The sequence below is a fragment of the Rattus norvegicus genome, chromosome 13 (genome assembly GCF_036323735.1).
Source record: "Rattus norvegicus strain BN/NHsdMcwi chromosome 13, GRCr8, whole genome shotgun sequence".
NCBI lineage: Eukaryota > Metazoa > Chordata > Mammalia > Rodentia > Muridae > Rattus > Rattus norvegicus.
In genome coordinates this window covers 108,806,372-108,819,670 of record NC_086031.1, presented here as the reverse complement: position 1 = coordinate 108,819,670, position 13,299 = coordinate 108,806,372, and the positions used below count along the sequence as shown (strand labels likewise).

General features: G+C 44.2%; 1 protein-coding gene and 1 long non-coding RNA gene across 9 annotated transcripts in view; one reads left to right on the top strand and one right to left on the bottom strand.

The window, feature by feature from the left end:
- Positions 1 to 13,299, bottom strand: part of Plxna2 (plexin A2) — a 205,182-nt gene that overhangs the window by 68,666 nt on the left and 123,217 nt on the right. For both annotated transcript variants that reach the window (XM_063272193.1, NM_001105988.2), the window contains exon 5: positions 2,023 to 2,123. In XM_063272193.1, coding sequence (XP_063128263.1) covers positions 2,023 to 2,123 — 101 coding nt within the window. The remainder of the gene's footprint in view (positions 1 to 2,022; positions 2,124 to 13,299) is intronic.
- Positions 11,012 to 13,299, top strand: part of LOC134481549 (uncharacterized) — a 65,387-nt gene continuing 63,099 nt past the window's right edge. For 6 of the 7 annotated variants that reach the window (XR_010057169.1, XR_010057164.1, XR_010057168.1 and 3 more), the window contains exon 1: positions 11,012 to 12,997. This is a non-coding gene — a long non-coding RNA (uncharacterized LOC134481549). The remainder of the gene's footprint in view (positions 12,998 to 13,299) is intronic. The other variant, XR_010057162.1, reaches the window with a different exon arrangement.

Genomic DNA, 13,299 nt, shown 5'->3' with positions numbered 1-13,299 from the left:
ATGGAGGTTTAAGTGAATCCTTATGATGGCTTTAAAGTGAGCTCTTGACTAGAGTCTTTATCTCATTGACTAACTGAAATGGCTCTTTTTGAAAAAAATCATACTATTTATGGCAGCAACCCTAACAGAGATAAATAATCTTGGAGACAATAACACACTTGTAGGGGCAAATCATACAGAAGCGACAGGAGGGTTTCAAATCCCCTGGCACCCAGAGGTTCTGTTATCAGCCCTCTGCCTCAATCCTCTACTGCTTTAGAAGAGGCTGGCTTTCTAGCCTGAGGCTGAAGTTGCTGGGTCCTCACTGTCCTACTAGTTGGGCAGTATTGGGGGTAGGTGGGAGAACAGTATAAGGGGGTCTGCTGAAGATATGAATGCCAGGTAATGAAAAACCTGCATATAAAAGGTTCAGCTCCTGTCCCCAGGCAAGTTTGCTAGGTAGAATGGCTGGAAGGTGTGTACCCAGGGAGGTGGGGAAGATTCCCTGAAGACAAGTGAGGAGTTCAGTGGGCAGAGGAAATCTGGGCTGTCTTGATAGAGTTCTGTCCTTCTAGAAGGATGACCTGGACCAGGAGAACAACAAGGTATTCTAGGGTACTTAAGAGATGGGGTCATTACTGATGCAGTGATAGGTGCTGACACAAGCTGGAGAAAATAAACTAACTCCAAACTAATTCTACTGAATTCTTTCTGCACATGCAGAGTGTAACAGGCACTGAAGCCTGGAGATAAAGGCAGGGTGGGAGGATAGAGCAGGAGTGTGTAGATGGGACGGGAGAGTGACTACTGCAGAGTGTGAGGGCTTAAAGCCCGGGACTTTCCCATGTAGCTGTGAGTGAACTGTCAAATTCTCAGAAAAAGAGCCTGCAGATTCTTGAGTCAGGGGCACTGAAAGTTTGACAATTTTACCTCCTTTTCCATTCTTGGAGCAGAGTTGCTGGCTCTGGCATCTTGACCCCTGACTTACTTACATGGAAACTTACTCTTCAGGTTTTGTTGAGATCACTTTTGTAAAACTTTTTGAGAAGTCTCTTACCTCCAAAACCCAAGCAGGGACTCAATCCTTTGTTAGTGGGCTTAAATCCAGTCCAGATTTTGCATCTGTGAAGCCTCCCTCCCTCCCTCCAGAGCCCTTCCAACACCTGCTGCAGAGGCTGAAAGCCAAGAGCTATTGTGCAGGACCCTGAACTCTGGCCCTCTGCCTCCGCCTCCACCCCAAACCCAGCACATTTCATAGAAACGCTTTGCTAGCTGGCGTGGTGCCATGGAGTTTCCAACACTATTGGGCAACAGAATCCCTAGCCAGGCTCCTGTTTTAGGGCTTTCACCCTTTTTCTCTTCCTCTGGGGCTCCTCAAATTAGGAAGTTTAAGTGTGATTTTGCATTTCTATTGAGCTGTTGTTCAATGGTGGGGCTGTATTTGAATAGGGATATGTGGCTAGTTGGATGCAATGCAGACTTCTTGGAATCATGAAATAATGAGGCCAGAAGGGTCCTCCCAAGGGTACAGAGACCTTAATAATTATTTTGATTTGTGTTGCCTCTTCTTTATTTCCAAAGCACTTATTATTTCATTTAGGTTTCACAATTCACCTGTGAAATAGGCAAAGGAGAAGTGGAGACCCAGAATTGTCAGGGGACCCACCTAGGTTCACACAGCAGCAAACTGGAGTGTAAATACCAAGTTCTGGCATCTTACCATCTGGTCTGTAAGCCTTAGCTCGGCTTCTTGTCCAGACAATGCAAGAGGCTTTTGGAAATTTTAGGATTCTACAGCTGCCCTGTGACTTTTACAATCACATGAGGACATAGTCATATGGTTTTAAAGTGGCTGAGAAGGTGAGCAAAGGATTGAATGCAGGAAACAAACCCTGTGGCCTCTCCCTCTCCTCTCCCACATTGCATCTCATTTATAATCTGTACTGTTCAAAAGAGGAAAATTCCTTTACTGTCTAGTCCACCACACCAGGAAGCCCCCAGTCTTCTGCATGCTAGGACTAGCCCTGAATACCACAAACTTACATGTTGTGCAGGGCACACCAGCCACAATGAGGATCCCCTGAGCTTAGACACTCTCCACAAGTTGTATATTGTTCACATGATTCCACAGGGACCCTGGTGACCTGGCAGAGAGAGGAAAAGGAACATGGGGAGGTCATGTTGTGATAACTTGAAGATGTGTTTCAAAACTCTCCATTATTTCCCCAAAGGTATTTCCATCTCACTGTGGGCAGGTCTGAAGCGGCTAACCCTAAACAGAAAGTATCTGAATGGTAGCTCCAGACTCTTTGATTTTACGGAGGGTAGAAAGAGAATCCTCCAGCCTGTTGCTTCTTTCCATCGTCAGTGTCTTTTCGAGAGCCTGGCAAGTGTTGAAAATGGTTAATTCTGCTGAAAGGCTATTGAGTGGCACAAACTCATCTCTGAAGAGCTTTCAGCTGGGCTTGGGCTCAGACATCCTTCCTGCACAGCACACATGGAGTTGGGGGGGAGAAACTTTTCCCATCAAATAATATTCATAGCCAACCAAGTGTACCACCTGGATCCAATTATCCCATTCTCTGATGTCTGCATTCAGCTTCTCTAGTAAATCTCCCATTCTTTGGAAAGTCTGGCAAAATGGGAATCTCCACAGAGAAGAGCTGCCTGTTTGATTCTGCTTTGCCTGGTTGGGGGGGGGGGGGTTGCAGATCAAGCTCTCCCCCTCCCACAAATCCCCAAAGACAGGCTTTTGAAACTCCTCCTAGTTTTCTGGAGGAGCCTGGCAAGTGCCTGAGCAGGGTGTATGTAGACACCACTCTCCTGGCACCTGGCCAGAATTAGTGACAACAAAGGCCATGCAAAGGACTAGAGGACTGGAGTTTTCTATTTGATATATCTTAGGTGTCTGTTGCTGGCTGGGTAAGAGGGCTCTGAGTTGCAAAAAATGCATGGTGGGTTGGAAATACAAAGCTAGGCCAGAGAGGACTGTCACCTACTAGAAGTGTGAGCCCAGGTGAAAACATGACCTATGGCCCAGTGACAACATTCTGCCTCTGGCAGGGGAATAAAAATATGAGGGGAACACGTTCACAAAATCCTTTTCACAGGATTAGCATGGATCCTAACATGGTAAACTCAGGGAAAGCTTATTGAATGTCAGCTCTGTGGCAGCCTTGATGTTCAGCTATAGAGAACCTATTCAAATGGCATGGATTCAGCCAGCACAAAGTCCAGCAGTTCACAGGAGTCAGCAATCCCCAACTGAGATTTGTTCTGGATGTTGCTTCAGTATTGGAGCTTAGGATTGGTGTGAGCTCTAAGTGCCGTGTGAGCTCAGAAGAAGGATATTCAGTCTAATTGTCAAGAAGATGGAGACAGGTTAAGGGCAAGTCTTCAAGGATGAGAATGTAACTAGCTGAGCATGCTGGGACACGTCTGGAATGCTAGCACTTGAGTTTTGAGTGGGAGCTGAGATAGGAGTATTGTATATATATGTCTGTGCTACATAGTGAATTCCAGGCCAGTCTGGGCTACAAAGTAAAAACTCAGTCTTATAAAGAATATAGGAATAGAAGGAGAAGGAGGAAGACTAGAAGGGAGAAGAAGATGATGAAGAGAAGAGTCACCAGATGGAGAGACTCAAAAGGCTTTCCAAGCTGAAGGATTATCATGAGCAAAAGTCACAGATAAGTTCATTCTAACTTGAACTTGTAGGCTGAGAGAGGCAGTATGTCATTCTAGGCTACCCACTCTTAGTACACCATAGCACTTAATGTAACTGAGTGCCAGAAATGCTAAGCCTTAAAAGTCAAACTTCTTTGATAAGGAAATAAGATGTAGGGAAAGTAAGCATAAAATCTGGGAATTTGGTTTAAAAAGTAGACACCTCAAGGGTAGGCTGGGGGATCATTGGTTTAAAAGCCTCAAGCATAATATATCTGAGGATTTGAGCTGAATTTAGATCAGTGTGATATGACCTATTAGGGTGATGTAATAGGGAAAGAGGCTAACAATATCATGAACCACCAAAACAGACTTACAGTATCAGAAGAGAAAGCCTGACATAAGAAATTCAGGACAGCCTGATCTGCAGCAGTCACTTTGTCTAGAATATACTCATCATGGGAATGAATGGCAGGCAGGGTGATTGATATTCCTCTGGAGGCTGTGAAAGGGAATTCAGCCCTGAAGGGAGACTATGGTCCCTTACAACTCAGTTATCCAAAAATTTTATCTGTGTTTACTCAGACCCCCTTGAGACTATTTCTTTAAAACATTTTAATCTTTGTGTGTTTGTGTATGTGTATATGGTATATATGTGCATATGTTATATATTTATATGCATATATATGTATATGGAAATATGTGCATATGTTGTATATTTATATATGTATATGTATGTGTATATGGTATATATGTGGATGTGTGTGTGTGTGTGTGTGTGTGTGTGTGTGTGTGTGTGTGTAAATGCAGGCATGCATTTGCCACAGTGAGCATGTGGTCAGAAGACAATTTCAGGTGTCAGTCTTTGCCTCTTACCTTGTTTGCAACTGCTCTTCCTATTCACTAAGATATACAACAAGCTAGCTGGCCTGTGGGTTTCCAGGGATTCTCCTAGGACCCCATCCCCTCCCCCTGAATCCTGGTGTAGTAGCACTGGGATTCTATACCATGCTACCAAGCCCAGCTTTATGTGGATTCTAGGGATCTGGTCTCAGATCCTCATGCTTGTGCAGTAAATGCTTTTTCTACTTAGCTTTCCAGCTCAAGACTTGCACATCTGACAGTTGAAAGAAAACATCCAGTTATCACTACCAAAGAAAAATCCTTGAAACCTCCTCACAGTTGGCAACACCTATAAGAAGCACCTTTCTGACAGATGCCTCCTGGAGAAACAGGTGCCAAGCCCAGGCCTCATGATTCTAAATATCTCAGAATATCTGGGACTCCAATGACCAGTAGGCTTCTGTTGGCCTCCTCTGGTCTACTCTGCAAGGCCTAAAAGCAGCAGTCCAGTGCCCATTCCCTTTCTTGGGTTTCAGGCTCCTTGTGAGTGATGTCTGCATCTGGCTGGAAATTAAAACAACTGTCTGCATTGCATTCGGCCCGTCTGTCAAAACACAGCCCGGCTCTCAGCAGCTGGGAACGGCAGCCTTGAATGAAAGCAGTGTCTCAAGCAACAAAGCCCACTTTCAAGCCAAGTGCCATGGAGATAGTGAAACCCTGTTCTTCTCCAAACATGAAACCAACAGCACAACTATTTTTCCTGTTTCCTGGGCCCTCCTGGTGTGACTTTTTTTTTTAAAGGCAGAGTAGAGTGAAACAGGAAACTTAGAAGAGGGAAGACTTGAGAACTTGCATTATTCTTTATGATCTACTAGCTAGGCAACAAATCAGAGTGACAGCTGCCACAGACTGGGAGGAGACCCTTACAGGAGGAAGTTCACATGGACCTGCCCTGTATATACTGTCACATAACTTTAGCTTCGTCCATCAGCTAGTGCTTTTGGTCTGGTGCTCCATATAGGCTAGGAGAATAAACACAAACAAAAAAAAACAGCAAACAAACAGCATTAAAACACAGCTATCACTTCGAACTGTCCATAAGCTATCACAAGACCAAAGTGCTATATTCTAGGGGTAACATGAAAAAAGGCAGAGGGGATTCTGAAAGAAGAAAGACATTGGTGTCTTCACTATTTAATATGATCATCACTAGACTTGTGTGTCTGTTGAATATTTGAGAGTTCTAGTCCAAATTGAGGTGTGCTATAAATAGCCAAATGTAAACTGATCCCGAAGACTTAGTAAAGAAAAAAAAAGTGTCACACTAGTAATTTGATATTGACATCTCCAAAAGTTAATGTTTTGCCTATATTAGGTTAAATGAGATCTTTTACTGTTTGAAATGTAGCTACCAGGAAAGTGGCAACCAAGCCTGCAGCTTCTGTCTGTGGCCAACATTCGGTTTGTCTGCCTGTGCTGCTAGGAGGATTTTATGTGAGTCTGGCCTGGCCTGGGCCCTTCAGGATGAATATCTTTAATATATTTCAGCAGGATAGACCCGCATCCCAGGAACGCAGTCTCTAAGGAGCCTGTATGAGGACAAGGTGGCAAGGTGTAAGTTAGAAATGTATGCTTGGGCTTCCTTGGGAAGGCTGAGGAAAGCCAAAGGAGATAGAGTGTAGAAAGTCTCTGAACTCCTTAGCCTGTTATTCACAGGTCAAAAGAATATCTTTTATAAGTAGGAACTACCAAGGAGCCGCGGCTCTCAGTGCTCAGTCCTTGAATTACAACCACATTTATCACTATAAGGTTAGATAACAAAGTCTAGGTCTGCTCAGTCAGACTGCCTTCTCTCCAGTTGGTTTGTAGGTGTGCTGCCACTTAGAAGCCTCTGGCCCAGCTGATGCTTCTTAGGACATCTTTAAATGGCAGGTCTTGGGATCAGGAAAGACCAGAACCAGACTGCTCCTAGGCTATGGGAGGAAATAATGTTTTAAGAGCCTGGATGTAAACGAACTCTGAGGATTTCTTCAAACCCAAGGAGAAATGGGCTTCCTCCATTAGATTTTAAATTTTATTTTAGTTTAGTTTTTGAGACAAGGTCTTTCTAGGTAGCATAGGCAGGCTCTGAAATCTCCTTCTTCCTGCCTTTGTGTGCCACCATACCTTGCTTAAGAAATTAGGTTCTTTTAAGTCCTACTCCCCGGAATCTTCAAATAACCAGTTCAAACCTGGGAAGTCTGGGGCAGACCTGTGTGGAGCCCAGGAGGTAGTCTTGCACTTGCTGGGACCAGATAGCACCAGGCCTCAAGCCCCAGGAGAATGGGTATTTTTTTTCCCCAAAGTGGCCATCATATGTTGGGGGCAGGGCTTTTCTGGGGCTGATTCAGAGTTTAATGGGACATTCCTTGATTGTTTAATCAGTGTTTGGTTATTATTTCCTCTTAACTAAGCTAAAGCCCCTCCAGTGAGTGCTGGGATCTCAGATTCCTGTATTGGCTTAGGAGATGAGTTGCATGGGAGGGCTCGGACATAAGGGCATCATCTCCTGCCCCTGCATGCCTGCTGCTTCCTGGCACCCGAGAGCTACCATCTCTGACTCGGTTCCACCCTCACACTCTACATTCTTTCCTGTTTGAGCTGATGTCTTATAATTACACTTCTAATGAATATAACTGTCCTATTAAGTCATTTACTTAAGAAATAGTCCTAATTAAAGATGACTCATGCTATGTTCTTAGCTCCTGTGGCTCAGGGGGCCCTGCATCCTTGGTGCCTTCTGGGACCTTAATAGTTGGGCTCAGTGGGGTATACATGTGGGGGTCTCTTCCCCCAACTCTCTCCACTCAGTACACTGGGTAGCTCATTAGGGATATCCTAAGATTATGATGGCTGTGGGGACAAGTCTCTGGGGGAAGCTACTAGAACCTTTCTTGTTCCTAAAGTTCTTGAAGGCCATTCCTGAGACAGGATGATTCTGTGACCCTGATAGAACAGCCACCCTCACACTGAGCAGAGGCCTTGTACAGTTTCTGTCCACAGAGAAATGAATACATTTCTAAATACAAGAATTCCCAGAAGTAATAGAGCACGACCTCAAAGCTGACTGTCCAAAAGGACAGAACACTAGTGTTCATCTGCTACCCTGTATGAAAACCTGGAAGGAGCAAAATGGTTTTGATACCTGGACCTTCCTGAGAAAAACCTGATTTGAAAGTTAGAAGCCGCCTATGATCATGCCTGAAGTCTCTGAGGTGTTCAGTGAACTTTTTGGTCATACTAATTTGTGAGACAAAGGGGTTCATTCTCTGCCCTGTTAGAACCCATAATTCAGTGGGAATCAAGACTCATTCCAGTGGAGTAAAAGCTATAATGGTGGTAAAACCAAGGTATAGCAGTGGCTCAGCAGCCAGAGCAATAGCTAGCCACTTGCTGTAGGGGTAGCAGCTGGAGTACAGTATTTAGAGTCTCACAGGATTCCATTGGGGCCATGTAAATGAGAGACAGGGTAGGAGGGAAAGGATAAGGGAAAGCTGTTCCCCAGACACTGAGCATCTAATCCTCTGCTTCTCTGGAATTTGCTTGCCCCCTGCCAGATGGGACACCTGTCCCAACATGTGTGCCCTGCTCCTTACACAAAGAAAGGAACACAGGCCTTCTCTGTGGCTGAGAGCCAGGTGACAGGGTGGGAGGTGTCATAGACAGCCTGGCTGGAGCATGCAGTTGCCCTAGTCAACAATGATCTGATCCCAGGGCCAGGGGCAAAGCACACAGCAGCTGAAACTGATGGAAATGACTCCCTGGCCTCTTTGCTCCCTTTGTGCCTTACTTTGTAGCAGTCCTTCCCTACAGATTGTCTTGCCCCAAGTTTGTAGGACTTCAGATGAGCCCATTTTTAGCATCCCAATGCTGATTTTGAGAAATAATCTGACAGTCTTTGGCAGACAGGGTGATGACATGCCACAGAATTGTTTCCTGGGTGCTGTGTAGACAAAGGCCTACTGCAAAGGGGGTTAAATTCATAGAATGATATCATTTGATCTGCACAACTCCCAAGAGAGCAGGCCACTGGTTTTGTTATATATTATGATCCATGCTGGATCCAACAGAAAATTAAGGCTCCAAAGAGTTGTCTTCATTGACTGCCATACTGAGTGGTTTTTTCCCTGAGACAAGATGAATAGGCTCCTGCTGTGGGATAGGAAAGGTCAATTTCAGGAGAAAGATGATAGGCCAGATCTGAAGCAGGATCAGGGTAGGTCCAGGAGGTTGGAGACCACCTGTACCTGCAGCATGTGGCACCTAACGGTGCTAGCTGATGGGATAGGTGATGGGTCTTGTTGTCTGTGGACCCCTTCCCCCATCAAGTCTTATCACTGTGGCAATTTGTTGTAAACACTGTTGAAGAACCCAGTAAAGATTCTGCCTAGCACTAAGGGTCTGTCCTGCTTTTACACCAATGGTGGTCAAGGTCCTCACAGAGAGCGAAAGACTGCTAGTGGTCAGGAAAGTCCACCAATAGCTCTGATTCTCTCAGGTATGCATGAGATAGCCACTCTAAGTCACACCTCTAGACCTACCTAGTACTACAGCCCCCTTGGCCTGTCATGTTTCTCTTTTCCTGCATAGGGACAAATTTGATTGAGTACTGGATATCCAAAGCCACCCAGGGACAGGGTAAAGGTGTCTGACAGACTGCTGGATGACATCACCTTGCTCTGAGGAGTCAACACAGGATGTGGAATAAAATAAAGCAACAAGAACGATATTCCAATAGCTTCCACTGACCCCCTAGGCATTTGACATGCACACTCTCATTTATCCCCTATGCTTACCTTACACAGATATGCTTTTAGTCTTGCTTTCCCATTAGAATGCAGAACCTCAGATTAAGTAACCTGTCAGGGTCACATGACTTGCAGGTGGAAGAAACAAAGTCCAGGTCTGTCTGCCTCCCATATAAAGGCAGACGGCAAGAGCAAGAATTAAATGAAAGCTTTTTCCAGACTGCTCCTTGCTGCGTGCCTCTCTGCTCCTTTGCTTTCCTACATCTCAACAGTGTTTCAGTTTGTGAATTTGAAGATAGCACAAAATGCAATAAGAAAGTAAAGAGGAGGACAAATCATGGAGGAAGACAGTTGGTGGCTGAGGTGTTTTCTAAGCTGATGATGGCCAGAACCACAATGTAAGAGTCATGAACAGGTCTTATCTGTCTCATCCATGTGAGTCTCCTGAAGAAGAGGAATGATTTTATTCCTATCTGACCCATGGTTCCCAGTATGATTCTAGGCCTTTTTTGTGATAACTATATCAAAGTAGGGTAATACTACCAGACCAGATGATCTTGAGACTTCCCCAGCAGGCAGAGCTCCTCTGAGTTCGTACTTCCAGCAGTCATCTTTTCTACTAATCAACATCCAGTAATGTAGTAATTGTTATTTATCTTCATGTCTAGATCTTTATCTTTATAAATCAATAATCACATCCAAATATCCTTAAAATGTCATAAAGCAAATACCATCAAGGACCTGCCTGTCTTTTAAGTTATGAAAGTCTTGAGCATTGCCATTAAGAAAAAAGAGGTATAAACTCCAGAAACCCAGAAGTAGTTCTTAAGCCTGTGGCCACAGCTATAGAAATACACAGCTTCCTGACCTGGAGCTGACCTGAGGTCATGTCCTAAGACTCCTGACTATCTGTAGATCTGAGGGTAGAGCGAGTTCAAAGAGAAAATCTATTTTTAATGACTTGGGTGAGAGGGTAGTAGCTGAGTAATTCAGAGTAATTAAAGCTATCTATCACTGTAAGAGAAGTATGAAGTTGGGTGAGATTTTCAGACACATTTCCCCTTCTTTCATAAATTTCTGCAGAGTTCCTACAGAAGTCAAGGTGGAAAGAATAGGGTCCAAAGCCTCTGGCCACAAATAGTGCAATTCAACCTTCTAGTGAGCAGAGGCCCCGAGCCCTACTCTGGTATTGCAAGCAGGTAGGCCTTAGCCTCTCTAGAAACTCCCTCTAGAGCAACAGACATTGTAAATGCTGGTTAAGAAGTGTTAGAAGACAGTCCTCATTTCAAGTTTAGGTCCTGTTTTCATTACCTATAGCACACTGAGCTTAGACCTCTTTGAGCCTTTGTTTCCTTCCATATGATGGAAACTACAGTAGTATCAGTTCTACTTTGACACACATGTGACATCTCTTCACAAATGGGCTTGCACACAGTTGGGGCTCAGTCACTCAACTCATTCTCCAAGAGCAATCCTCTTAGAGGGGGCAGCAGGTGCATGGGGAGGTGTCAGGAGGGCCAAGCTTTGTAGTGTTGTCAGTGTCCTTGAGTATTCCTCCAGGCCTGACTGGACTGGGCCTGCTCAACTAATCTAAGGGTAGAAGACAATGCCTAGAGAACAGTACAGCCCTTCCAACCACTGATTCCTGACAGGATCCCATCATTATACAGGGTCTAGGATTCTGGGCTGAAAATGTGCAAATAAGTTTAGCCTCCTATGGGTGAAAGTAAAACGGATTAGATAGGGGCAAAAAAGACACCCCCAGTATCTTTCAACAGCACACTGTTTTTCCAGCAGGACTCCTGGGCTGGAAACACTAGGGAGGTAGAAGTGAGGCCTTTTCTAGTTTAGAATTCTGGAGGGATCTACAGAGAATCATCAGTAATGCTGATGCTGTGTTGTCTCCATGACAACAGTGGATTTATTCAGTTAGGGAAAACAGGTGGGATAGGAAGCAGGAGATGAGAAGGATTGAGAAAAAAGGAGCTAAGAAATAATTCAAATAGATCTCCTATCTTGGAGCTAGATGCCTGAGATTAGCAATGTCCTAGTTCCTTATAGAACATCCACTCATAACCAAGGAGGGGAAAGGTATATTGGGAGCGGCAGAGTAACAAGGCAGTGACATACCTTTACCTGGCTATTCCTATCTTTGCAATCCATACTGGATCCTTGTGTAGAACAGGCTCTAGTAAGGCTCCTGGCCATGGGGTCCAAGTCCAGCCTTATCACATTGAGTTCAGCTTTATCTGTGTTATACTATAGCTTAATAGGCCCTGGGCTCTGGCTTTGCCCTCTATTCATGGTTCTTGACTAATAGTGACTGGGAAAGTATGAAAAGTATGCCACAAAGCTAAGTTTGACCCTAAGTCCCCTTTACAGGAGAAAAATGCTCATGGTCTTTGGTATAGGAAGGTAAGATTAGGGGAGAGACATGTCAAGGGAAGATTCCAAGAGGAGGCTAGCCAGGGACCCAGAGTAAGAATGTCTTTGAAGGTGCCTAACAAAAGGGCAGACTTTGGTATCCAAGATGAAAACTGAGAATGGGAATCTTTTTAAAAAGGGGAAAATTTTTATCAATGCCCCTGAAATCAGCTACTTTTAACAAAAGTCAAAGGTCCTGGTCTGATTTCACAATGGTACAGAAGTAGAAACTCTTAATGGACACCATATTCAACTTTCCAATTTTGGTCTTAGCAACACTGGTGATATACAGAAAGTGTCTCATAGAGAGTGTTTGGTAGGGGAGCAAGATGAAGTTCCCAGTTGGATGTCAATGAGTGTAGACAACTGGTATTTCACAGTGGATTATGTTATTAGTGGTTTTAAATAAGTATATACGTATACATAAATATACACTAAATGTAAATATAAAGGCACACACCTTTTATCTCAGCACTCAGGATGTAGTGACGAAGCAGATAGTACTGAGTTCAAGGCCAGTCTGGTCTATAGAGCAAGTTCTAGGACAGTCAGAGACACACAGAAATCCTGTCTCAGACCCCTCCACTGCTAGAATCCTTATTCAAACTCAAAAACAGCACACCTATGTGTCCATGAGCTATTTAACACCTCATTTCAAGATGCTCCATGTGAGATTTGTTTTGCCCCAGTGTAAGTTTATGTGGGTGTCCTGAGCACATTTAAGGAAGATTTATTTAGGACCTTCTCTTCCTCCTATGCTTGTCTATCTCTTCCTTTTCTCCTTCCTTCCTCTCTTTCTCTTCCTTCCTTCCTTCATTTCTTTTGATGAGAGAACAGGATCTCTCTACATAGCCCAGACCAATCTTGAATCTGTGGATAATCTTTCTGCCTCAGTGCTGGAATTACAGGTAGAGCCATCATGCCCAGGACTGCATGCAGTTTTGATCTGATGCATCTATGAACTCACAAGTCCAGGATTATCTGTGTGCATGGGGCTCTGCTTCCTTTGTCTTCCTCTGAGGCATTCCCTATGGTCTCCTTTAGCTCTTCACATGCCGGAATTCTGTATATGCACACCTGCTGAGAAGTGGGTCACATCTATCCAACAGTTCAGATTTTATTTTAAGTTCCTCAAGTATATTCTCTCTGCTAAGGTCACCCATGTCTGGTGGAAATCTCGAATGTTCCTAGGATCCATGAGGTGACAATGTTTCAATAGCAGAAGCCCATGCTGTCATGGAAGGGACAGAACTGTCGCAAAAGAGTCTCGGTCAGCCTCATCATATGCTCAGCTGTGGGTGAGTGAGTCACTGAACCTTTCTGAGTTTCTGTTTCCTTGTCTGTAAATATTATTGGGTATTAAAATTAAAACATCCATCATAGTAAGTAGCAATGGTGGTAGAATATTTCCAGTTGCTCAGGATCCAGTTTTAAGATTTCACCCCTTACGCAGGGACCTCTGGCATGGACTAATAACTTAAAATGGTAGAAAGAATGAAAAAGAGGACATTATATGAGCTCTTAGAGGAAGCATTTGGGATTCCATGCCTGGGAATACTTCAGTAGGACTACTTGGAAAGTTTGAGTGGCATGTCTTGGG